General features: G+C 40.2%; 1 protein-coding gene across 2 annotated transcripts in view; it reads left to right on the top strand.

Moving 5' to 3' along the window:
- The first annotated feature begins 4,577 nt into the window (after window positions 1–4,577).
- The window catches only part of LOC111848579 (electrogenic sodium bicarbonate cotransporter 1-like), a 35,722-nt gene continuing 12,900 nt past the window's right edge, over window positions 4,578–27,399 (top strand). Inside the window, exons 1-10 of one of the 2 annotated variants that reach the window (XM_023820715.2) lie at window positions 4,578–5,151; window positions 6,468–6,628; window positions 7,846–7,998; window positions 17,427–17,500; window positions 18,393–18,550; window positions 18,678–18,765; window positions 21,510–21,664; window positions 25,860–25,958; window positions 26,249–26,423; window positions 26,595–26,728. In XM_023820715.2, the coding sequence (XP_023676483.2) occupies window positions 4,826–5,151; window positions 6,468–6,628; window positions 7,846–7,998; window positions 17,427–17,500; window positions 18,393–18,550; window positions 18,678–18,765; window positions 21,510–21,664; window positions 25,860–25,958; window positions 26,249–26,423; window positions 26,595–26,728 (1,523 nt within the window). In that variant the 5' untranslated portion in view covers window positions 4,578–4,825. The remainder of the gene's footprint in view (window positions 5,152–6,467; window positions 6,629–7,845; window positions 7,999–17,426; window positions 17,501–18,392; window positions 18,551–18,677; window positions 18,766–21,509; window positions 21,665–25,859; window positions 25,959–26,248; window positions 26,424–26,594; window positions 26,729–27,399) is intronic. The other variant, XM_023820714.2, reaches the window with a different exon arrangement.

Genomic DNA, 27,399 nt, shown 5'->3' with positions numbered 1-27,399 from the left:
TTGTGAAAATGTTTTAATGGCAAATTGTTGTTTCAACTTTATTTTAATGATTTGGAATATTTTCATTCCATGTATTTCTTCAAAACAGCATTTATCTTCCAAACAATAGTGGAATGATAAGAAGAAACACAAAACAAACAATAAACAACATTTGAAATATATGCTTTGCAGAAAAATGCATCCTTCAATAAAAATACTTTGAAGATTTGTGTTAAAATAAAGCAATACAACTTCGACAAATGCTTGAGAAAAACATTTGAGCTGCTATTTATATTGTTTGTTTTGAATCGGCTCTCTGTCCATTTTTATGGATACAACAATTTCAGACAGTAATTTTTGCTCATTTTCAAGTTGGCAATAATTTTCGAGTTCACTGCATTTAAATATAGACCCAATTAACTGCTGGAAAGTATTCTATATTAAATCTTCCCACTATCTAAGCAATGGTAACAATTTTGGAAAGTATTTTCTCACAATTTAACTAAATACTTAGATATAGCACCCTTTTCACCTATAACTTCCAGTTTGCTCATTATTATTTCAAACATTATTATATATACTGAAAATGAAAGGTAATTCTTTGTTTGCAAAATTATTATTTTTTTATTACTTTTTTGTATCTAGAAGAATGAATGTTCTGTTGAAAGTGAGACTGTGCTAAAGCAATTCTGAGGAGCAGCTCAACTTCTCTTCCTTTGGCCTGTCAGCCTTTCTTTTTCTTTCTCTTCTTTCCCATGTATTCTCTCGCAAAGACAAAGTCCTCTTTGTATACACAGAGATTCTGGCAACAGTGTACAGAGCTTTTAAACTCATTTGAATGATTTTAATTTCTCCTTTTCCATGCCTGATAGTTTTTTTTTCTCACCTTTTCATATAACATGCTATCCCTTAGCAACATAGAGGGCTGTTGAATCTATGGTGTTTTTTTTTTTTAATTTAGTACAGTGTCAGTAAAAAGGAATTGGAGAGTAATGAGCCTCCTTCAGCTTATTATGCTGACACCATTCCATGATAACACTGCTGTTTTCAATACGTAGTACTGCTGACTATTGATTAATTACCACTCCATCAGAGAGCACTGTTGGGGAAGTACCCAGAGTAAACCCATAATGTATGGAGAACATGCGATCCCCAACCACTGAGCCAGCAGTGAGAACCGAACCTACAGTCCTAAAGGTGAAAAGCTGCCATGACATCCACAGACGTTAACGCAATAAATAAAATTCTTACTATTTTGACCATAATTCCGATAAAAGATGGAGGTAGGCATGTTGATTTCTCATTAAATAATAGTTTAAAAAGTATAGAAAACTCGTTGTCCTCTGGAAAAATTCAGAGAGTTCCCAAACCTATTAAAAGCCAAGTATGACGGTACAAAATATTATACAGTGGTGGGGGCAAGCTTGTTATTTGAGGAGGATGCATGAAAGTATCTTTTTTCTCTCTTGCCAACTTCTCTGTGACTTTTTTGTTTTCCATGCATTTATTCTCATTTATTCTTATTCCTCTCTGCATTTCTCGATGCCTTTTATGTCATTTGTACTAATTTGACACGCACATTTCTCACTGTATAGTACGTTTTTGTTCTATTTACTGCCTTTTAAAGCTATTCCTTTTATTGGAACAGAGTTGACAAATTAATATTCTGGTTTATTCACTCATGACAACCTTTCAACTGTTTCAGGTTTTATCAAAGAACATTTTTAAGTGAGTTGTGTACTGCAATCCAACCATGGTTTCCCACTCTATGACATTCTCAAAAGATTCTAATTATTGACATTAAATAGATTATTATTTCCACTCAGTTGATTTAGTTTTAAATCTTTGGTAGTTGTTAGGACTATGTGTTTTATCCATAGTTAAAATCATGTAAATTCAGAACATTTGGAATGACGATCCTGCTAATGTTTCCCTAATAATCACAAATTTTTCAATGTCCATCATTATAAAAATGGAGGAAATCTATGGTACCCACAATAACAATGTGTTTTAGAATTATGCAGAGATGTTTTCGCTTTTGTAGAATGAAAGACTTACATCTCCTTTTATAAAAGTAATCTGAATCTTCACCCTTCTCTTGGCACAATGTCTCACAGGTTCTCCCCCGTGATTTCCTTGTATTTGGACTCTATCCATCCTGCCCTTGATGGTAACAGGCTTTGTAGTTCCAGGAAAAAAAACCATAGCATGATGCTGCCACCACCATGCTTTATGGCAGGGATTGTGTTACCTGGGTGATGGGCTGTGTTTAGTTTGGCTTTCAGGCCATAGTGTTTCTGCTTTACTTTTCTTCCAGAAGATTTTAGGGTCTGTCACATGGCTTTTGTCAAACTCCAAGCTTGACTTAGTGTTGCCCTTACTCAGAAGTGACTTCCATCTTGCCACTCTCTGAAAGAGGCTGAAACCATGACCAGCTGAAAAGGCTACTGGTCACTGGACAGTGTTTCACATTTCAGTCGACGTGGTCAGCAGTTCTGCTGCAGGTGTCGTAGGTGGTTCACGTCACTGATAGTTGCATTTCTCATCCAGTTCTTTTGTAGGACGGCCTTACCTTTGTAGCGTCTGAGTTGTGCGGTGTCTCCATTGTCTTATAATGGACACGACTGTGAAGGTGGCCTTGGATTTATTACTAGCACTAAACATGTCAATTGAATTCGTTCCTCTTTGTCAGTGTGAGGAATAGATCACACTATCATTGTGAACTGCAGGTGTTTAGTATAAATGATTGCGAGCTTTGTTTTTTGTAACCTGGCTCCCATGCTGGGTTGTAGAATGATGCAAATGCATGAGAAGCTTAAAAAGGTGATTCTAAAAATCCCAGTTCATGCTTATTAAAAGAAAGTGATAGTCCATTAGTTTTTAATGGACTAAAAATTTACATTTAGAGCCTGGGATGAGTCTAAAATTCCTGTCCAACCTACCTCACCTTGTAAGGCATTTAATTTAAGCAAGTGTACTTTAACCTTTGCTTTTTATCCAATTCGAAATACAATTAAATGTAGCTATATTGCCCACAGGTGTGACATATAACAATGATAACACTTTACCTGAGGGGGCACAAGTAACATACGAATCATCAACAAATACAGTAACTGCAGATAATACATGAACTGCTATGATTCGCTAAGGATGAATGAACAAGCGATCAGTACGTAACACTTAGCTGCGGGGTAATTAAATAAATAAAAGTGTACTAATACATTATTTGTGCCCCCACAAGTAAAGTGTTACCATGAGAATATTAAAGGTTAAGATCACTGCAATATATTTTTCAGTTATTTGGCTTTTCTTACTGCGTCTGATTTCTTTAAAACAAATTATGTTTCTATAACATACAGCTACCATCAGAACGCAATCACTACAAATGAAGGAATCTACTTCATTTCTGCATCAAGAAGTTCTGAATTAAAAGTCAAATGCTTCTTTCAGAAAAAAAGCAATCAGCGCCGCTACCATAGCACACAAATTAAACTTTGTATTTGAGTAAAAAAAATAAAAAAAATAAATAATTATTTCTGCATTATCATTGCTGCTAGGTGACACAAAATGATACAAATAAATCTCTAGAAAGGTTCACTTCTAAAACCAACCATGAGAACCATTGTCAATTTCATGTCAGAGAGTTAGATGAAAGCAGAACAATAAATCCATATATTTCCCATGACAGAAATGCTCTCCCAGAATGCACTGGGCCAAGGCAGGGATACATCCTGGATAGACTGCCAGTCCATCTCTGGATACACACAAACACACACTCTGGGCATTTTAGAAGCACCAATTGTGGGAGGAAACAGGATGGGTTTCACTCCCCAGTCCAGATAGTTTGAGGTACCCACTAAGTACAGTATGGTTTATATTTTCATTCATTCATTCATTCATTCATTTTCTGTACTACTTTGTCCTATTCAGAGTCATTGGTATTAACAAAAAATTAACCAGTCAGGTTTATCTACCTTTTTAATAAATCATAATATCAGGCCTTAAACACCTTTTTCACAGTCCAGATGAGTCCAAAGTAAATGAAATGGGTTTCCAAAAACATACAGACTGTCCTTAAATTTCTCATGGTATATGGCTGTCCTTAAATTTCTCATGGTATTTGTCGTTCTTGCCCCCTTGTAGGTACTTTGATTTCTAAAAATAGCTTTTCACTGTCGTTCACCAGTGAATTTTTTAAACCCGGCATAAGGCCCATGCAGAATAGCCCGCTCATCATAAATGATATGAAATAGCATTCATACATACAATATTAGCTAAAATAAAGAATTAAATTCTTACTGAAACAATAAGAAGGTTCAGAATAATTGCTTGTTCTTATGCCTGTGCAGGCCGGTCTTCAAGTTAAAAAAGATGGAGCAGGATTTGGAAAATGTTATTTATATATTAGAAAGCCGTTTTCATGGGCAATGATGCTTGACTAAATATTCAAATTAGAAGACAAGAAGAAGGGAAAGCAAAGCGCTCTTGCTAAGAATGAACAGTTTGTGAAACATTTCCTAATTGTTAATGAGGGGGAAGCTGGCAGGCTGCCAAATTTTCCCAGGGGCCAATAATAAGGGCTAGTCTTTGAGGCCCGAAGGGAGGGCAGTAGCTGTGGGGACAGGAGGGATTCTACCTGGACTCATTGCTATAAATTTGGAATAGCAGAGAGCAAGACTCTCTCCCTATATACGCACATCTGCTGCATTTACGACTTGGGATAGCACAGTGCACTTCTTCCTGCACATCCATCCATATAATTCATCTTGTTTATTTATACATACTTAAAGGTCTTGTTGATGTCTGTTCCACAGAGAGGAATCATTTTAAGAGAAAAGCAATCAAGATGTTGCCAGTGAAGCCTTCGCCGCCACCACTTGTGAAGTTACCTCCACCTGTTGCGCAGGTGACAGATCCTGTTAATATCTGTCCACCTGTGAAGAAGATGAGTGGTTCTGGGGATGAAGACAAATTGGAGAGCCGGACAGCAGCCATTGCTTCTCAGTCTGTAAGATGCAGTATTTTCCCTTTTGTGGTCTCCCCAGACACAGAACGAATCCGATTCATGTTAAAGGAGGAGGACGAGGTCCCAGCGACACCCCAGCTCTTCACTGAACTGGATGAGCTGCTGGCTGAGGATGGGCAGGCGATGGAGTGGAAAGAGACAGCAAGGTAAACGCTCTGTGAACACAAACCCTTTAGCACAAGCACAGAGCTGACAAGGTGCACTAGCTAAACTCTTGGATAGATTTATTTAGAAAGCAATGTTTTTACTCTCAGATTAAACTGCTGTATGATTTTCTCTCAATTTACTTTAGCCCAGACAGTAATTAACTAGAATTAAGTGAGATAAATGTATATGTCAAATTGTACTGGATGAAGATAGGTGGATTGCTGACTACCACGATAAATATTAAATTAGTGAAGCTAATATTAATTTACTATAGCTATAAACCAAAGCCACCAAATAAACAATATCAAATCAAATTTAGACAATTGAAATATTTGACATATTATCAGGTTAAAAGTTCAGTATATTTCATAATATATCAGTATATGTATTATGTGTGTAAAGTTATTCTACTTAAATGTGTTAAGGTAAATATATTGCACAATTAGCTGAATATTAATTGAAATGCAAGTTTTAATCCCTAAGAATAATTCTACAATAAACATATCTGACCGCTTTATGATCATTGTATTCAGTTTTTGTGGTCTAGTAAATAAGCTACTCTATAAATAGTCTATAAATAGTGTTCTGAGTAAGTCTGTAACATATTAAAGCATCTGCTTGGGTCAATATGTATATATGTATCTTGTACATACATACATGTATCTTCTTGTAGTCTGTATCACTTCTGTTAAGATTCAATGTACTTCTTTAATGGAAAGGACTGTTGCATTTTCACTGTTGAGATTTTACTGAACTTTAGACAGCACATCTCTGTAAAATTATCTTAAACAAATTTTTTTAAATTAAATAATATGTGCAAAACTAATTTAATTTCACTGAAAAGATGTTCCAAGTATTGTTTTCAATGGGCTCAAACTAAGAATGTCTACATGACAAAATCAAATTTTACTGTGGAACTATTACTTAATTTTTAAATTTCTATAAAATTTGAAATCATTTAAATTGTGAATTTTAATGCAGTTCTATATTTTTCATTTAAGGTAAATAGTTCCCAAATTTTTAAAGATTTTATTGAATAAAATCTATGAGTACTCTATTAATCTATTAAAATTAAATTTAGCATGGCTGCCTTTCCATCAGCGTTCTTTGGTGAAATGGTTTATCATTACATGAAGTAGTGATACAGTTTCATAGTTTATTAGAAGATATTTGACCATAAATAGGTATTAATTTTGATTCACTCATAGTATATACTTATGCCATCCATGCATTGTGATATTCATGAATAGCATATGTTGTCAGTGCTACTGATTTAACATTTTCTGACCCAGAAATGCTTTTCATGTCTCCATAGGTGGGTTAAGTTTGAAGAAAAGGTTGAAAAAGGTGGAGAACGCTGGAGTAAACCTCATGTTGCCACATTGTCCTTGCACAGCTTATTTGAGCTGAGAACCTGCATAGAGAAGGGCACTATTATGCTAGACTTGGAAGCCTCAACTCTTCCCTTGGTTGTGGGTAAGCAATGAGAAAAAAACACACTTTTATAACCATGTGATTATCCATGCTAAACCTCGCAGGAAGGAGCACTATACATTTAAATCAATCAATTTATTTTCCATCCTTTTACACCAGTACAAGATCAGGGTGAAAACTTGTCATTAAAATTCAAATTTGTTACAAGCATAAAAAACCAACATAGACACCTAATACTAATACTAACTTTAGTTAGACAAGGTCACCACTCAATGGTCACATGAGAACTGTTTAAAGGGGCAGTTCACTCCAAAATTGAAAAAGCATACTGTATGTTTTAGAGGGACATTAGTGCTATTTATCCATCTAGGTTGTTCTGCTGGGAGTTAGTTTTGGAGATATTGGCCGTACCACTCTTCTCTTGCATGTAATTGGACTGGATGGCATTCCTTCCATGTTGATTAAAGTGCCAAAAAAATACATCGGAAAAATTCAACAGCAACATCTCTTACCAGAAATCATGACCTGGTTACTCATGATGTTGAGGTGTCATATTTTTTAATATCTGTAATTAGGGGCGCTCTAATGTATAATGAATGGGTTTGCCCAGGCTGCTGCCAAGGGGCTACCACTAAACCCCCCTCAGTTGTCAATTTGAACCACTGCCACTCCCCATAACCCCCTCCCCCCATCCCCTAGGGGGCCCCAGACAACTGAAATAGCCTCTGTCTGTAATGCTTTCAATAAATTGGTATAATGAAAAAGATGTTACCCATATAGAAAACTATGCCATATTTGTTGTGCCTAATTATCCAGTTTGACCCTTGCAGTGTGGGGGTCCTCTGGGGGTCCTCAGGGAGTCCCAGATGACCTTGGATTCACATCAACAAGACTCCTTTCCTATATGTTTTCTATATGTTTGTACTGTATAGTATATGCCCCATGTAACAACAACATTACACCAATCATTCCAATCAAGTCGAACATTTTGTGCCAAACATACTCAGGAGTACTAAATGTTATTATGAATGATGAAATGTTGATATATTTTACCTACAATATGAAAAAGTGGCAACCTGTCAGTGATTATTGACCTTAAAACAAGCTGTTCACTGCTGCAATTATTATTGGTTTTAAATGGCATTCTCATGGTTTCCCGAATTGCATTTTGCATCTATATGAGGAAATCCATAAATCTATGCGCTACACACTTGTGTTTTGAGTACAATAAACCATACCTATCTTTTCTCTTTTCATAGAGAACATCATTGACAGACAGATTGAGAATGGACAGTTGAAAGCTGACTTCAAAGACAAGGTTATGTTCACCTTGCTGCGTAAACATCAGCACCAGACAAAGAAGAGCAACCTACGCTCACCTGCTGATGCCGGCAAGACAGTCCCTAGTGCAAGTAGGGCTCTTTTCTAATCCAGATAATGCAGGTGCTAGTTGGGTGCACTTCTCATAAAGCAATGGCAGTCAACCCTGATCCTGGAGTGCTGGTATCCAGCGGGTTTTCTATCCTACCTGGTCTCTGACGAACCACACCTGATCTCAGGCAGGTAGCAACTCATCAGGTGGGATAGAAAACCTGTTAGATACTGGCACACCAGGATCAGGGTTGTGTAACCTGCTAAAGTGATCATTTTTTGTTGTTTGTGAACATGCTCTTCCTTTATTTAATTTTATTGAACAAAAATTATATTTAAGTAACATTAAATATTATTTTAATTTTGGATACAGTTCTGGAGTCGGTTCTCCTACAAAAACAAATGTTGAATACTTGTTGAAAGTTTGAATATACCTGTAATCTTATCAATACTGATGATTATTCTGTCTGAGATGGTGGGTTTAGTAACAGTCCGACAAATTTTCTGCATTTTATATCTAGTTCAGTAACAAATTCTGATGGCCAAATGGTCTGAAAGTCAAATATGTAATTTCCACATTCCTGTTGCATATTTTGTCTTTAATTGTGTACTGTTAGCACCAAAGATCATTGATGTGCTGAACCCTCCTCCATTACATTACGGTTGGTGTGTGATCCTGCAGCATAGGCTTTTGTGCACCCGGTCAGAAGGTTACCAGTTCAAACCCTATTGGTAGGAGGGATGTCTGTGTGAGGGATTGATGGGCCCGAATAAAGTATCACTATTCTATGTGCTTGAATCAACATTTCTGTCCACTTGCACAAGTGCATATCCTTTTATTTCAAACAAGGATTCTGGCATTGTTGAAAGTAACCGGCTATTGGTAGAACACAGAAGTGACGCTTTGTGAAACTCAAAGCTGTAAGTTACATAAGCTTGCTGCGCTTCCAGCTTGTTGTCAAATGAGCGTAGTTTGGTGTGGATCATGGATGGAAGTGGAGGTCCCCGAGTTCATCCCCCTCTTTGTTGTCTTTCATAGCTGCTAGTGGATTAGGTCCAAGCTCCCTAAACCACATGACAACTGTTTCTCTCTATGTATGCCAAAAAAAAGTGAAGGACAGAGTTTGAGTGGTGCCTCTCGGGTGTATGAAACAGTGGGTCAGTTCTCCACATTCTGGCCACATTCTGTGTCAGTACGTCTCCTCTGTGTAGGCGGCCATTCTGTTTCTAGTCCACATAGAGATAGGACAACAAACATCAGTCCATTTTTCTGGTTTTCATACTGGACAGTAACACAGACAATAACATACAAAAAAAACCAAAATAAATATAATTATTATAAATTCTTATAACTGGCGTTGTGATCTTTCTTCTGCCTGTTGCTGGAAGTGAAGTCAGGACTTTGGCATTTCAGGATTTCTGGCTGTCCTCTCACATTCTCACACCATTCTGAAGGTTTAAAGGCTGGGGAATTTCCCACTTTTCAGATGAACTGATGAAGCCTCTCAGTTGAGGGGGGGGGGGTATAACTTGATGGGATGCCGGTCTGTATTTACTACTGAGTACTACCTTTCTGCTGGGAGGCTACTTCATAAAATCCTTTTTTTCATAGCAGGCCTTTTAAATGACTTTATGTTCCTGCGTATTTATCAAGCAAAGAAATCAAGACGCAGTGGGTGAAACATCATGGTATTTTATTTAAGCACATTGTGGCTGATTAAACAAAGCCGTAATAAGACATTATTATCTGTCGACTCTCTGACATTACGGTGAACTGCCACCACAGCTTGCCTTGAATTGAATGTTCTCGTCATTGTCAAACCGCTCTAGTATAAACTTTGCATGATTCTTTTTCCACTATATTTTGCAAGGGCTAAAATAATGCAAGAGTGGTTTGGGCTCTGCTGTACAGCAGAAACTGCTAGAACCTAGTAAATGGGCCACTTTCATATCAAAATTTGTAACTGGCTGACAATGTAGTGCAGTCACTTTTTCAATAAATATTATAAAAGCAAAACCGTAGAATTTTAACTAACTAAGTCCATTCATGGATCCGTGTTTTCAGAGAGATCCAGTGGGAGTCAGCAGGCCTGAAAAGATTTGGCACTGTTTTGGACTGTGATTGATGAGAGTTGGAGTCAACTGAGTTTTAGCAGTAATCTATTATTGAGTTACATGTTACAAAAGGTGCACTGATTCACCTGCCTGGTGGTAAACTCTATATTGTGCTATAGAGTCCAGTTATTTGAGATAAACTGGACTATGTATGTGTACCTAGTTGATTGACTTCAGAAGTTTCTCAGCCGAGAATCCATCCCCCAAACTTTCACAGTAAAGACTGTGTCTATGCTCTAGATCTCAAAGTTGCCATCAGGGCCCTTGGGAAAATTTGCCTACCTGGGAAGGGGGGGGGTGGGTATCTCTGTAAATTGTTGTGAATTTTGCATGACTGTCTGTTATCAAAAATGGTACTAAGTAAAAATAGTACTGGTATATTTTATTATTTGACTATATTGTGTAATGGCAACTGCAAATACAGCCCATTTTACATGCTACCTTCATTATCAAGTTTACTCTAGGAATTCACACCAAATAGAGTTTATAGAGGGTTTTATAGGATGGAAGCCCAATGGGGAAGACCTTAGCCTAAGATAGAAAAATAGCAAAGCCAAAGTAAATCTGTCAGTGCAGATTCAATCTACAAATTTATTGAATAGCAAACATTATAGAAAACCATTACAAATGCAAGGCTAGAATCAATACCAGGCAATGCCACCATGCAAAACCCAGAAAACACTGGAACATGACAACAATGATGACAGATTCAGCTCATGGACAGTAGCAAATGAGTGTTGCTTAGGAGTCAGGCCTCTCTGCTGCCATCAGGGGGGTATTCCATGAAAGTAGCTAAAAAAGTCAGACTCAACCTACCTCCATCTCTAAACTTATCCTCACGTTGTTCCACGAATGCAGTTCAGTTTTAATTAATCAAGGTTCATTCCAGACAGACTTGAATAGTCTCACTTAGTGCGCACACCCGCGATATTTAAGAAGCCCAAATAAACGGATGGAGATCGACCAAACGAGTCGGAAAGCCTGTAAAACGAGAGCGGTGTTTCTTTCCGCCGCAGAATAAACGCTGCTGATGGAGTTGTGTGAAAAATGCAAAGATGTAATCGTTAAAAAAGGCAATACTGTGGCCATAAACACAGCCAGGGAGTTGGCTTGACAATGAATTGCAGACAGACTAAATGCATAAGTTACGTAAATGTTACAAGTGCTTAGTACAGTGGCATGGTGGTACGTACAGTACAGTGGTTTATGCTGTCGCCTTATAATGCGAAAGTTGCTGGTTTGATCTTCATGGCCAACGACGAACCTTCTGGGTTGATTTCACCTGTCATTATTACTGTATAATATTATTTGATCTCCGTAAAATACTTTAAATCACATCCGTGTGAAATGTTCTGCACAAATAACCGTGTTATCTTTGCTATTTTAGTAGTAAACTTTCAAAGTAGACAGTGACTAAAAAAATAAAGATATCTTCCAGTTCATATTAGCCTATTTTAACGGATTTTTTTTCCAATTACAGTAATTGCATTTCATGTTTCACCTTTGTAATATGCGTACGCTTTTATTTTACAGTAAAATACTGTTATAACGGACTTCAAGGGACCTGGCAAAACAGTCTGTTACTGTACGTCCAGAGTTGCTGTATGCCCAGAACACAACTGCAGGACACCATTTACTCATGCCACACCTCAGCAGACACACTTGTGGTATAGATTATTATATTGTACATGTAGTAATCCAACTTTACCTGACTAGATGCGTGACTATTAATAATACCGACTACGTACATATCTGCGCTGGATATCACTGGCAAGCCACACGCCTTATTGTAGGCGGAACTGCATGTCCGTTATAGCCGAACAGAACTACAGCTAAAAGCGGCCCTGGGGACCAAATTGTTTGTCCATTATAAGCGAAATTTATGCGAGTCTTATGCGAGTCTGCTATATCGGATGCCTTTTCTGCATGTTCGTAAAGGCGCACGGCCGGGCCCAGCGGACATCGTCCGTTATAGACGATATTCCGTTATAAGCCAGTCCACTATAACGGGATTTTACTGTAATTATTTTGGAATTAATTGGAATGCTAAGACGTGATTTTATAGGCTTTATTATATTGATTATGTAGCAATCTCAGCTCTGTTCTCCATATCATGGAAGTATCACGCAGAGCTTTACTTCAGAAAAGATGGTTTTTCTCTGCTTTCTCGTCTTGCTTTTACTCACAGTAGGCACTTAAGAGGATTCTGCCAGAAGGCACTATATGCCTGACAAATAAGTTCATCGCAAAGAGCATGAGAACAGAAGCATTTTGATACCTTATTTGTCAAAATCGGTCTAGTAGTTCCTGATCTAGAGCTTTTTAAACGTGCCACTCAGCCGCCTTTTGTTTTAATGCAATTTCCATTATAATGAACAAAGAAAAATTGTGATAAGAATTAGAGGTTTGTATTCAAGACACTGCAACAATATGATACAATATATAGTACACTAAACATCAGTCAGTTGCACAAATCCAAAATCATCCTGTCTTATTATACATCAAAATATCTTCTAAAGGTATTTTTGTATGTAATTATAATATTTGGTCAAATCCTTCAAATTTTTTATAAAAACTTCGACCGTATTTTCGTCTGCCAGCTCACGCATAATGCATTGTGTCCTTGAAGACCAAGGCTGGGAATGCAAGATCCCGCTTGAATTTTGTTGTGAAACGTTGCAGATAAGTAGTTTAGAAACCAAAGAATGCGCCTGGAGGTGAGTCTGGGTTGCCTGGGGGATTACTGACTATTTTTGGGAGGGGTAAACCTTACCTTTAGTTTGTAAAACACCACAGAAATTGATCGGATAAAACTTGTTCGAAATCGAGGCTCTCCTGTCCAAGATGGCACCCATCTAACGTAATTTCGTGCAGTGCTAGCCCCAAAAAGAGGAAATTTTTTAATCCTACCGATACGCTCTTTGAAAAATGATGACGTCATTAGGGGCGACGCGATCGGCGATCGGCTCGAGCGAGTGTTTTAAGTGCCTACTCACAGGACTACAGGATTCCATTTTTATATACGTATATGCAAGACTCATTTCTCCCGCTAACTCAAACGAAATCATATCATTTTGGTACACCTTACAGATTAACAAAAAAATTCAGTCAGATAATGTAAAATATAATGATATAATGAGAACATATAATTCAACAGATTACACGACAGAAAAGTGAATAGTAAGATCGCCGAATTTCGTCCGACGGAACCATTTTTTGGGAATCTGTTCCCACAAGTCGGACGTTCTTTGAGACAACGCTAAACTAAGCGAGACAGTTAGCCTGATTCGGACCTGGCTTGTTCGCAGGCCTAAATTACCATGGTAATTTAGCGGGGATTCATTTAAGACACGTTAATGGAACGGAACTCGCACTTAAGTAAGACTGACTTGTCGAAATAAGTTAGACTCTCCCTTAAGCCTGCTTCATGGAATACCCCCCGGTGGTGGTGCTGCCTCATAATAATTTGAAGTAAATTCCTGTTAGGCACCAAGGGTACCACAACCCTGTAATAGATAGAAATGGTTGAAAGAAGGATGGATGGATAGCTGTTTCCTGATATGTCAGAAACCATTTCATAATAAAGTAACAGTAATCACAGTAATGAGTAATCATAATAAATAATTGATGTAATTAAGCCCTTATTAATAAGTATAGTTTTACAGTGACAGTGATCCAAAAGAACCCCATGAAAAAGTATCAAATCAAAGTCCTGTTTCCCTCGCCCGGACTAGGGTCACCGGGGCCCCACCCTGGAGCCAGGCCTGGGGGAGGGGCCTGTTGGCGAGCGCCTGGTGGCCGGGCCTTGGCCCGTGGGGCGCGGCCGGGCACAGCCTGAAAGAGGCACGCGGGACTGTCCCCAGGTGGGCCCACCACCCGCAAGGGGAATGTCAGGGGTTTGGTGCATTGTGGATCGGGTGGCGGCCAAGGGAGGCCCTGCCGGTCCGATCCCCGGCTGATAAAACTGGCTTTCGGGACATGGAATGTCACCTCTCTGGTGGGGAAGGAGCCTGAGCTTGTGCGTGAGGTTGAGAGGTATCGACTAGATATAGTCGGGCTCACCTCAAAACATAGCTTGGGTTCTGGAACCAATCTCCTGGAGAGGGGCTGGACGCTCTTTTACTCTGGAGTTGCGGCGCGTGAGCGACGCCGGGCTGGGGTGGGGCTATTGGTGGCCCCACAGCTCGGTGCATTAACAACGGAGTTTACCCCGGTGAACGAGAGGGCTGTTTCCCTGCGCCTTCGGGTCGGGGATAGGTCTCTGACTGTCATCTGCGCTTATGCGCCGAATGTCAGTTCGGAGTACCCGGCCTTCTTGGATATTTGGCGTACCGTGGGGGGATTCCATCGTTTTGCTGGGGGACTTCAACGCTCACATGGGCAATGACAGTGTGACCTGGAAGGGGGTGATTGGGAGGAACGGCCTCCCTGATCTGAATCCGAGTGGTGTTCTATTATTGGACTTCTGTGCAATGCATGGTTTGTCCATAACGAACACCATGTTCGAGCATAAGGGTGTCCATAAGTGGACATGGCATGAACACGCCCGGGGATACAGGTCGATGATCGATTTTATAATCGTATCATCTGATCTGCGGCCTTCCGTCTTGGACACTCGGGTAAAGAGAGGGGCAGAGCTGTCAACTGATCACCACCTGGTGATGAGTTGGCTCAGGTGGCGGGGGAGGAAGCCGGTCAGACCTGGTAGGCCCAAGCGCATAGTGAGGGTCTGCTGGGAACGTCTGGCAGAAGCTCCTGTTCGCTGGAGCTTTAACTTGTGCCTCCGGCAGAATTCCGACTGCATGCCGGGGGAGGTCGGGGACATTGAGTCTGAATGGACACTGTTCCGGACCTCCATTGTGGAAGCGGCCGTACGGAGCTGTGGCTGCAGGGTGGTCGGTGCTTGTCGTGGCGGTAACCCCCGTACCCGATGGTGGACACCAGAGGTGAGGGGGGCCGTGAAGCTGAAGAAGGAGGCTTACCGGGAATTATTAGCCTGGGGGTCTCCGGAGGCAGCTGACGGGTACCGGCGGGCCAGGCGGAACACAGCTTGGGCGGTCGCAGAAGCAAAAACCCGGGCGTGGGAGGAGTTCGGTGAGGCCATGGAAAGTGACTTTCGGTCTGCCTCAAAAAGGTTCTGGCAAACCATCTGGAGTATCAGGAGGGGGAAGCAGCTCCTGGTTCCTACTATTTATAGTGGGGGGGGGGGGGCTGTTGACCTCACCTGGGGACATCATCCAGAGGTGGAAAGAATACTTTGAGGACCTCCTCAACCCTGCCTCAGATACATCTACGCACACTGCCTTTGAGACATCTGAGGGCACAGAGCCCGAGGGTGCTGGGGGGGGGCTTGCCCATCACTGGGGCTGAGGTGGCCAGGGTGGTTAAAGAGCTCCATGGCGGCCAGGCCCCGGGGGTGGACGAGATCCGCCCGGAGTACCTGAAGGCTCTGGATGTTGTGGGGCTGTCGTGGCTGACACGCCTTCTCAACAGTGCGTGGAGGTCAGGGACGGAGCCGCTGGATTGGCAGACCAGGGTGGTGGTCCCCTTATTTAAGAAAGGGGACCGGAGGGTGTGTTCCAACTACAGGGGGATCATACTTCTCAGCCTCCCTGGGAAAGTCTATTCCGGGGTACTGGAGAGGAGGGTGAGATCGATAGTCGAATCTCGGATTCAGGAGGAACAATGCGGTTTTCGTCCTGGCCGTGGAACACTGGACCAGCTTTATACCCTTGCAAGGGTACTGGAGGGGGCCTGGGAGTTTGCCTATCCGGTCTACATGTGTTTTGTGGATTTGGAAAAGGCTTACGACCGGGTTCCCCGAGGTGCTCTGTGGGGGGTGCTTCGGGAGTATGGGGTCCGGGGTCCGCTATTGTGGGCGATTCGGTCCCTGTACGAACGGAGCAGAAGCTTGGTCCGCATTGCCGGTAATAAGTCGGACGTGTTCCCGGTGCGGGTTGGGCTCCGCCAGGGCTGCCCTTTGTCATCGGTCCTGTTTATAATATTTATGGACAGGATTTGTAGGTGCAGCCAGGGTGTTGAGGGTGTCCAGTTTGGTGGCCTCAGGATTGCCTCGCTGCTTTTTGCAGACGATGTCGTCCTGTTGGCTTCATCTGCTGGGGATCTCCAGCATGCACTGGGGCGGTTCGCAGCCGAGTGCGAAGCGGCAGGGATGAGGATTAGCACCTCCAAGTCCGAGACCATGGTTCTCAGCCGGAAACGGGTGGTTTGCCCTCTTCGGGTCGGGGAAGACGTACTGCCTCAAGTGGAGGAGTTTAAGTATCTCGGGGTCTTGTTCATGAGTGAGGGTAGGCGAGATCGGGAGCTGGATAGACGAATCGGAGCGGCGTCTACAGTTTTGCAGGCGCTTAACCGGTCCATCGTGGCTAAGAAAGAACTGAGCCAAAAAGCAAAGCTCTCGATCTATTGGTCCATCTTTGTCCCTACCCTCACCTATGGTCATGAGCTATGGGTAATGACCGAAAGAATGAGATCGCGAATACAGGCGGCCGAAATGAGGTTTCTCTGCAGGGTGTCTGGGCTTTCCCTTAGGGATAGGGTGAGAAGTTCGGATATCCGGGAGGGCCTCAGAGTAGAACCGCTGCTTCTTCACGTCGAAAGGAGCCAGTTGAGGTGGTTTGGACATCTGGTGCGGATGCCTCCTGGGCGGCTACCCGGAGAGGTTTTCCGTGCATGTCCAACAGGGAGGAGGCCCCGGGGCAGGCCCAGGACTCGCTGGAGGGATTATATCTCTCGGCTGGCCTGGGAACGCCTCGGTGTCCCCCCCGAGGAGCTGGTAGAGGTAGCTGGGGAGAGGGAGGTCTGGGTGCCTCTCCTGAAGCTGCTGCCGCCGCGACCCGAACCCCGGACAAGCGGCAGATGATGAATGGATGGAAGCCCTTATTAATAAATATAGTTTTACAGTGACAGCAGTCTATTCTACATGTGACATGTGTTTCTCATAATGATTTCTATATTTATTCCAACCAACTGGCAATAAAACAAAGCTTATTGTATAAAATGTTATTATTATAATAATAGTATTATTATGAAAACAATCCAAATGAAATTGACTCATATGACAAACAAAATTGTAAGCAGTGATGAAATACTTTTACACTGATAATATTTTGCTAGCATTTGTCTTTGTGGTATTTACTTCATCCTATTATGGTGCCTAAACCAGTGCAAATCAAAACACTCCTGTTCCACAAATCATTTTCCATTCTGCACACATATCACACTTTAGTTTTGAGTTGTCATGACTGTCTACATTTATGTACTGTGCAGTGCTGTATCAGGCATAACAGCATAATGACTTTTATGGCTTTCCCTCTGTTTTCCATTTATACAGGTAGCCCAGCAACTACCCATCAAACTGTAGCACCAGGCAGCTTATATGTTTCTGAAAAACCAGATAAACACCAGGTATGTGTGCTATTGTAGTTTAGAAAAACATAGTTCTTGTGTTTAATTATAAGGAAAACAGCTGGTAAATGCTTTAAGGCAATAACTGATTTATTTTTTGACTTTATTTTTTTCCCCAGCATTGGAAAAACTGTCTGTGTTTAAGAACACTTGACTTATAACTTAAAGGTGTGAAATAAAATCCAGGTGGCAAGTATGAAATACGGGTGGCAGGTATAAAATACAGGCGACGTGTAAAATTCAGGTGTAAAATACAGGTGACAGATGCTTTGGGCTTCAGGGGAAACTACTGTCTGTGGGATTGGGATGCCTTGGAAAGGAAATTAAGTGCTGAGACAAGGAATAGGCAAGTTTGTTGCAGATTTGATTTGTTGTGTTGTGGTGGTTGGAATTTCTTTTTTTCTATTCTTTTCTTGGCTTTTATGAGCCACAAACTGCAATCCAGTAGTAGAGGGAAATTCTTTAGAGAAGTTGCATCCCACAGCTGTCAATGAAATTGCCCTGTTCCATTCTCCAGTAACTAACTAAGTAGTTCACAAAAAGTTTTCCCCCAGATACTTGGGTACAAATTTATTTGGCAAAACACACAAAGCTGGTTGGAGCATTGATAGGTTGATATGTGTAGCCTCTTAAGAAAATATAAACATACCCCTATTTAGGTTACTAAAGCAAAGAGACAAAAGAGTTAATGTGTTCTTCAGCAAAGCAATGTGAGATACAGTAAAATTAATGCTTCGTTTAGACAATTTATGTTTGATGGGATTCCATCTGAATTAAAGGTACAACATTTCAGTTCTTTAATTATGATTAGTGCCATGTGTACAGTAAATATTCAGCTTGATATTTTATGTGGCTATGAATGTGATATATACTTTGACTTTTTTGCTTTTAGTTGAAGAACAAGTTTATAAAGAAGCTACCAAAAGATGCAGAAGCCTCCAATATATTAGTGGGAGAAGTTGACTTTTTAGATTCACCATTAGTGGCATTCGTCCGCTTGCGGCAAGCTGTTATGCTGGGAGCTCTGACTGAGGTTCCTCTTCCAACCAGGTATGACTGTATTTAAAAAAAAAATGGCATTTGAACAATAGGCAAGACCTTGGGAGAACAAATTATGAAAAAAAAGAATTTAGGCTATATAAAAACTGCATAATTATTTTATGAATTTCCTCCTCAGATTCTTGTTTATCTTGCTGGGTCCCAAAGGCAATGCAAAGTCCTATCATGAAATTGGAAGAGCAATTGCTACATTAATGTCTGATGAAGTAAGCATCATAAATATTTAATAAGATACAAAGACAATCCTAACATAGTATATAACATAGTCATCTGGATTTCAATTACTATTTTGAGTAACGATTAACTGCACCTTCATAATGCATTTTATAGGCATTCATAGAACATTCAGTGCAACTATATCGCGTCAGGATGCATTACACCAAGCTGTCGATTATTTTCGTATAACCACACACCTCGACGTGCATATGGTTTATACCAGGACTAATGAACAAAAATAATAATAGAATAAACTAATCACAATAAATTTTTTGGAAGGAAATTTTCAATTCGCATTTAATAATGTTGTACTCTTAAAAATATAGTCCCTATAAGGATAGAACGTCTGGACAGGCTATTCACTGGAAGCAGCAACTCCCTTTACTCTTGCGTATCTCCGATTGTTGTTCCCAGAGAATGCCACGTACTTTTCATTCGCAATAAGTTGCTAACAAATTAATGGCAAAATATCTTAAATATATTATTTTATGGTAAATTATTTGCCGAAATGAAGAGGATCGCTAGTTACCCGAACAAGGTAAGGTGTTTAATTGTATTATAACCCCTGCTGCCACTTTGCATGTAGAACACGTTTCATACGTTTTTCTTGAAGATCTACCTACCCATAGTTTATACCTGGAAAAAAAAATAAGTAGAATGTTATATTATTGGAGCAGGATCCACACCCATTTCTGCAGCCAAAAGCTGCACAGTATGTGTCACGACAGAACACTCGGTGAGTTCCGAAACTCTTTATTGGGGCAAGACAGAATCGGGTCCAGAACACAAGCAGAGTCAAAGCCAGAGATCCGTCCGAAACCGTTTACCAAAGCCAGGGGATGATCCAAAAGAGAAGTCGTGAAGCCGGGTGCAGCGGAGTCGGGGAACCGGGAGATCAGTCCGATGACGTGGAAGACACACACGAGGAGGAGCCACGAGGGAAGATCAGGGCTGGTCAGGAGGGAGGTGGGAAGGTGCGGAGGCGCGGGCAGAGGGAGTAGGAAGAGTCGGGCGGAGCAGAGCTGTAACAGAGATTGTGGTTAGATTTAGAAATGCTCGGACGTGTCATAATCAACAATACCTCGCAAGGAGCGATCTCCGTTAAATAGTCGGGTAGGCGTGGCGCGACTTCCTGTGGGCGGCGCCGTCCGCCGTCATGAAAGTATGAAGGATTGCTTCGACTTCTCCAATATTTTGCCAAAATGTTGATCAATCAGTCAATATGGATTTAAGTTGCACATGAGCCGCTGTTGAAAGTCAAATGCAGAAGCAGCTAAAACCAGGCTTTACCGGCGTCAATACAGACAATTAAAGGTAATCAGCCATATTATGAACATTTATACAAATAGGCCTACATGAGATGGCCCATAACGTTCTATGACTGTTAAGGGTGCAGGTTATAAGCAGTTCTGAAGTCCTTTATTACGTTAACAGTTTAAAACTTAACACGGTTTGTTCGACAGCGCATATGCGACTCAACTCAGATCTTGTAGTGACCTATGTCATTGCACAATAATAAACACCCACATGACATCTCTGGACCAATAAAAAATAGTATTTACCAAAGCTGTAGTATAAACACTAATAGCAAACATTATACGATGCATTATGAAGGTGCAGTTAATGTAAAATGTTACCCTATCTTGTAATTTTTTAAGTGCTCATAGTAGCTGATACATAGGAAACTAATATATCTGTTTATGCTGTTCTACAGTATGTGTCTATCCGTAACTGTTTATTGAATACACCCTTGGTGTGATGCCAGTGCATTGCAGGGCATATACTGAGACACACAGTTACGCACTTTCTCATGTACTCAAGCACAGCGCATGATTTTGAACCGTTAAGCGAAACCAGAGTACATTGAAGAAAATCCCACACAAACACTGAGTATATGAAAACTCTGTACGTGTAGAGCTTTAGGGGTATCTCCTTCTTTTTCTTAATAATAATAATTAGGGCAGGTGCATTGAATATCATCACAATAAAAACGATAGAGGTGTGTATGTACCTCATGTCAAAATTGAAACTCCACATGCACAGCACCAGGGGTTTCAACCAAAGCCACAACCCTCAAATCCCTTTGAAGCCTGGAACACATGAAGCCGATTTTCAGCAGTCGAAAGCTGGCGGGTGTAGTCGGACATGGTTTGTTTCTGTTGGCATTGTTTTGGCTGATTTAGCATGTTTGATTGGCAATAAAGCTAATAAAGAAAAACTGAGCTCTCTGATTGGGCAGTATGTCAGCTGTCCACTCTAGTCATGCTGGTGTGTTCCAGTGCAAATTACAAGTAACAGGATTCGATCATCCGTTGGCCTTGGTTGGTGCTAGTTTTTTGCAGTTGACTTAACGTATCCCCTCAATATTTAATTTGGCTTCATTTGTCCCCCAATAAACACTCCTTTGCATTTAAATTATTAAGCTGTGTGTTTCCTCAATATCAAACTCTCTCCTATGCCATTGAACATCAGTATGAAAGTAAAATATTAAAGATGGGTGAACTCACTCATTTTTGTAGAAAAACTCTCAGTATGCTATATCCCTTTTTTGATTTGATTCTTGTGTAAAAAATGTAGGAACTGTGTATAATAAAAAAGTAATATTCCAACACATTTTATGTTTTATGTAATGTATGATATATACTGTCAGGTAAGTATTTCACTTGCCAATTTATGTGTCAAACTGTAGACTTGCAGCATCTGCACCTCTATTGCTAACATTTGATGTATACAGGTCTTCCATGACATTGCATACAAGGCCAAGGAAAGACAGGATCTCCTGGCTGGCATTGATGAATTCCTAGATGAGGTAATTGTCCTTCCCCCTGCGGAGTGGGACCCTGCCATCAGGATAGAACCACCAAAGTCTCTGCCACCCACAGACAAAAGGTGAACTCTGACTATCATCACTGTATCATTCTGCACCACAAAAGTAGAAAAAAAACTTGACCAAAAAGGTTTATTTCTTCCATCCATCCATCCATCCATCCATCCATCATTTTCCATAACTGCATATGTGGTGTAGGACTGAAGCAAGCATGGAGGAAATTTATGGTTGCCATTTCAACCTGTCTTTGGTCAATTAATAAAAAAATAAAATGATAAAATTCATTTATAAAGTCTTAGAACGAGTAGAATTGCTGTGAAACATTCCTATTCACATTTATACAAAACAAATCAGATTTTTAAAGGCACAGCATCAAACAAAACCTGCAGAAGTTCTTACATATATGAATGTGTTGGAGGAAACAGAAAAGAACGACATCTAGAGGTCAGATGGAGATGTGTATCTAAGTTGGCATTTAGATTTCGTTTTTGCACTTAGTGAAGTGCGTGTTAATAAATACAGAAACATTATTATTATATTGGATATACAACTAACATTAAATGTTTGTTTTATTTTTTTATGACTGAATTTATATATACCAATACATTTATTGGGTGCAATCTAAGTTAGATATGTACGTATTGAAAAGTCAAATTAAGTATAAGCGCAAACACTTGTGCACCCATATGTATAGTGACTCCATTAACACTCGCGTTTTCAGTCATTTGTGAGTTGGCCGTAAGCTATTAAACGGGAATATTTTTAGAGCTTGCTGAAAGATCGCAGAAACTCACAAACAATCCCAAAAACAATACTGAAATGATTTGGATCAGATAGAATAATATAATAGGCCTTGTAAAATTTTAGTGATGCATACCATTTGTTAGTGTAAATGTATCTTTAATATCAAAATTCTTGCCTAGGTTACGGAGCACATCTTTGTCTGGGCAACCAGCCTCACTCACGTTAGCTGTTTTTGTGATTAAGTTTTAAACTTTTCAGTGCCGTTAACTCTGCATTTTTAGCAATGGTTCCAAAACAGGCCTAGTGCTCCCAGCGCGTACAGTAGTAAATTTATAGGCTACATAATTCAGCATAATTTAGACAGTTTGTATTAATACCAATCGCAAATGTGAAGGGGGTAATTACCCCCATTTCACCAACCTTATAGAGAAGCGGAACCCAGGTTCAACGGATTTTGAATCCGGCCATTGCTTTTATTTCTGTCTTTGGCTTATTGACCTGACTGCATTAACAGCAGCAGTCACATGCTGCCATATGGCTTTTCTCTGTCACACCAGCAGGCCGACTATCAGATGAAATCGTTCGGCATTCCCCTACTTCGAACACTATAAACTACGCACTTTACATGCTAAGAAAATCCTTTTTTCTCTCTCTTGTTTGCGGCTCCATTGTTTCTGAAATGGCGTGCACGTAGGATGTTCACGTTCATATATACCTGGCTAATTTGCATTGCCGTTGTAGGGTAATTAGTGGGTAGGAATGAGGCAGTTCGTTAAGTGTGCACACACGCAAATGTTTCTACGATATGTGAGATTTATAACCCGTATGATGCGTTTCACAGTTTGTGCAGGGTCTTTTAAATCTGACTTTTCGTACCTACATTTCCTTTTCCTTCCATAAGAATGTATGACTATTCTGTATATATATGGTGTAGGATCACGCAGGCCCCACAGCCAGTATTTTATGGCCGCTGAGGGAGTGAGTCGGCCATGCCAAGATCTCCCTCCGTACCTCTTTGACCCAGGGCCCCTCTCCAGGAAGCCGGAGCCCGCATTCCAATGTTTATGGCCCTCAAACGGAGGACCCAGATAGTGGAAAGGGGGGGAGATCCTGCATCTCTCTGGAGTGGGACAAAGCTAAAATCATATGCCATCTATTGTGTATTTGATTGTGTGTTATCCTCACTATTAGTTGGCATCATTACTGTAAACTTGGTGGATGTGTATGTGTCAGTCACAATTGTCTTTTATTTTTCTTATGAATGTCCCATTGTATCTTTGCCACTTGGACAATTATATACATATATATATATATATATATATATATATATTAATAGGCACAGATAGGTAAACACTGGGGTTATCCAACCACGTGCTCACACCTCTCTCAGAGAATAGGGGAAATGAGTTTAAGTGGTGTAACCAAGTAGGTAGAAATGTTTGAGCACATAGTTATTTAGTTAATAGAACTAAGGAAGGCCCCCACCCCTCACCAAAAGGGGGGGGGGAAGGGGTAGAAATGTGGTTGCTTATCTATGCCTTACAGTCGTAAATCAGAGATTCGCGCTCTTTTCCTGCCTCCCTTTGTCTGAAAGAGACTATGCAATGTATGTGAAAACTTGTGTACTGAACCCCTTTTTAATAGCCCGATTTGCTACATTTTATAATTTGGCAATGTATAATCAACCCTGTTCTTTTACTGAAGTAAAGAAAGTTACCCAAGCCATCCTTAATTAGGACACACTGTATGCAATGGGGTACAGCTTCAGTAAAATATACCTGAACTTGTCACAGCTGTGAGGTATGCCACCTAGCCATGTATTCTGTACATTGATGGCAATAATAAGCATGCACCTCATAAGAGGAATTACAAATTAATCAATGAAAATTAGCAAAGGTTTGGATCAAAGGTGGAATATCATGTTTGGTATCAATGTCATCCTAAATTATGTCCGAATGTGAATCCGGGGACGGATTATTACACAATTGAACCTATCCAAAGCTAAATTACTTAATTAAAATCAGCACAAAAGTTGGCCAAAGACCACCATAAATCTATGGTGCCATTCGGGGAGCCTGCAACCGGCCCCTCGGATCCAGGTACCAATTCTCATTGGGTATGAGTTGGACCCTGGGTCATGAATATTCATGGAGCCCACGGGGCATAAAAACCTCACACCCGGAGGAGGAAAAGAAGTCATCGAAAAACGTCATCGAAAAAGGAGAAGAAAACGTAAAGCCTCCAATCCAAGACTGCGGGAGAAACTACGCGCGGAGAAGATTAAATCTACCATCGAAACTACGAAGCCTCTCCGCCGCGAGTTTCAACAAAAGACAAAGCTGATCCCCGCTGCAATCACGTAAACTCACTGTCAACTCTTTCATATTCTTTCATATTGAACTGGTACTGATCTATACTGAAATCTGGGTTGCCTGTTTAGATCCTAGGCTTGCCGTTGCAGAACAGTATTTAATCAAAGCTTATCACTGTTTCCTACTGTAAATCCATTTTCCGTAATTTCGTTATTGTGTTTGTATGTATTATGTTTAATGTTTGTCCTGTTTTAGTGTAGTATTAGAATAAACGCATGCTGTTCACATTTTAAATCTCCCTCTCTGTGCTTACAATAAGTCACTTTATTGGTCTGAATCCCGTTACTGAGCTTTGAAGTCCCACTCGCGTCCTCAAGTATCGCGAGACTCTCTCTTTGGCCAAGAGCTGAGTCGCTAGGTTACAGAAAGAAGCCAACCCGGTGGACGGGCAGCTATCTTTAGACTGAGTAGTGATACCAACGAATGAATTCCATTCACATTCTGGATTTAAATCATCCAGCTCTTTACCAAGTGGGACTAATATAAAAACTGTGATATCGGAACAACAACTCAAACCTAATATTCCCTATTTAATTGTGTATGAATTAATCATTAATTAATTCATAATCAATTCCCCTGAACATTGGTGGGAAACCATCCCCATTTGAGCTGTTCAATTCCTACAATGGTTACCTGTAAAGAACACGAGGAAGACGTCTAATTTTCACATGCAGAGTGGGGGTATCATGTCATTTAACCCCATGCCCCCATTCCCTCTGGCTATGCTGATTTCCTCCAGGTTCCTCATGGCCTGCGCTTTCTATGATAGATTTGTCATTGGATAAGTGGTTAAGGAATGTATATGGAATATTTTGTTGTCTGTTGTGATTTATGTAGCTGGTTACAATGCGGAACATAACATTTCTGCTTTGAATCACGTTGTTTTGTATGTGTTTGCTTTTGGGGTACTTTGTGCTCGGAATCCTGGGAGGGATTGTAATATCCAGCAGTTTAATTATTCAATCCCCAAAATAATTCCATGACGACTCAGTAGAGACTCACGAGTACTAGAACAATGTGTCTCGCGTAGAGGGGCCACTTGTCTGGACAAGGAGTGTCTGGTTACTTCAATTATTCACATTAAGACAGTCAATAAGACCGTCATAGCCATGCTTTTCTGTGGTGTTCATCTATATTACAGGAAGAACATGTATTCTGGAGCAGATACTGTGCAGATGAATGGCGGAGAACATAAAGGAGGCAGTCACCAAATTGGCAATGAACTTAAGAGGACAGGGAGGTAACGTGTTTTTATTCCTAGAACGAAAAGTATACACCAACTTTTTGTATTTTCACAGAAAAACACAGATTTATACTGCTTGCACGCTGTTACTCACAATTCTTGCGTTTGCTAGGATGTTAATGACTGCTAGCTGTTTTTGCCCTGTATTAACATAAGAAAAGACTGGTAGCATGGAAAGCAGTGATGTAACCCACCTCTGATTTAAAAAAGCACCCAGCTATAGTTTGGTTCCATGTTTTTTATTATATACTATCTTATTGGTTTGTTTATTTGTTTGTTTATTTTAGGTTTTTTGGTGGCCTCTTCCTAGATATCAAAAGGAAAGCTCCCTATTTTCCCAGTGATTTTTATGATGCTTTGAATATCCAATCACTGTCAGCCATTCTATTTATCTACCTGGGAACTGTAACAAATGCTATTACTTTTGGGGGCCTCCTTGGAGATGCCACAGAAAATATGCAGGTAGGAGTTACCTGACAACAAAGATGTAACTATGATATTTTGTTGCATATCTTTTTAGAACAACAGAATGGTTGGTTTTAAGCAAAACACCTGATTTTGTTCCACTACAGAGATCCTGGCTGCATATGATATGTATTTGATTGCTTGGGTGTGTTTTGGCTTGTGTTCAAGGGCGTGCTGGAGAGCTTCCTGGGCACCGCTATCTCCGGAGCAGTCTTCTGTCTCTTGGCAGGGCAACCTCTCACCATTCTCAGTAGTACGGGTCCAGTGCTGGTCTTCGAGAGACTTCTTTTTAATTTCAGCAGGTTTCACATTTATTTATTACCTATTCATTACCTTTATTCATCTCTTTTTTTGTTTACTTTATTCATCATTCCTTTATCCAGTACCTTTATTCAAACCGGAGTGCAGGCAGCAATGATTTCAATACCAACATCAAGTTTAACATCACATTACACGGTTTTGGTGATTGATATACTACATGCTATTGAAGATTTTTACAATATTTATATTATTTTAACCAAATTATGTAATAGGCGTAAAAAAAATCACTTTTGTGGTCAGATTAGTTTTACTCATAGTTTTAAAAGACAAATGACCTTGAAGGTGGCCATAAAGATGTGTTTGTTCATTGTTCCCCTAATATACCATTGTTAGGCAGTATTGTGTAATGTCTTCAATGTTTAATCAACCTGTCATAGAACAAATTTATCTTTGCAGACATTTTAAAAAGGTTATATGATGCTTTTTATATCACCACGTTCATGTTTAGTTAACTCTGTAACATTGGGCTGCTGTCTGAGCTATAAATATATTCTATAAAGTGAGCATCTGACTATAAGTACTATTTTTTTCTTTTAGAGAAGTTTAAATAACTTGCTAATGATCATCTTGATTTAATGAAACAGTAGAAAAATGTGCATTGCATTCCAAATGTAAAGTTTGAAATGAATAATGCTATAAAAATGTTTTTTTT

The sequence above is a fragment of the Paramormyrops kingsleyae genome, chromosome 2 (assembly GCF_048594095.1).
Source record: "Paramormyrops kingsleyae isolate MSU_618 chromosome 2, PKINGS_0.4, whole genome shotgun sequence".
NCBI lineage: Eukaryota > Metazoa > Chordata > Actinopteri > Osteoglossiformes > Mormyridae > Paramormyrops > Paramormyrops kingsleyae.
Note: the sequence above shows the minus strand (reverse complement) of the source record. Positions and strands in the feature narration are given on the sequence as shown.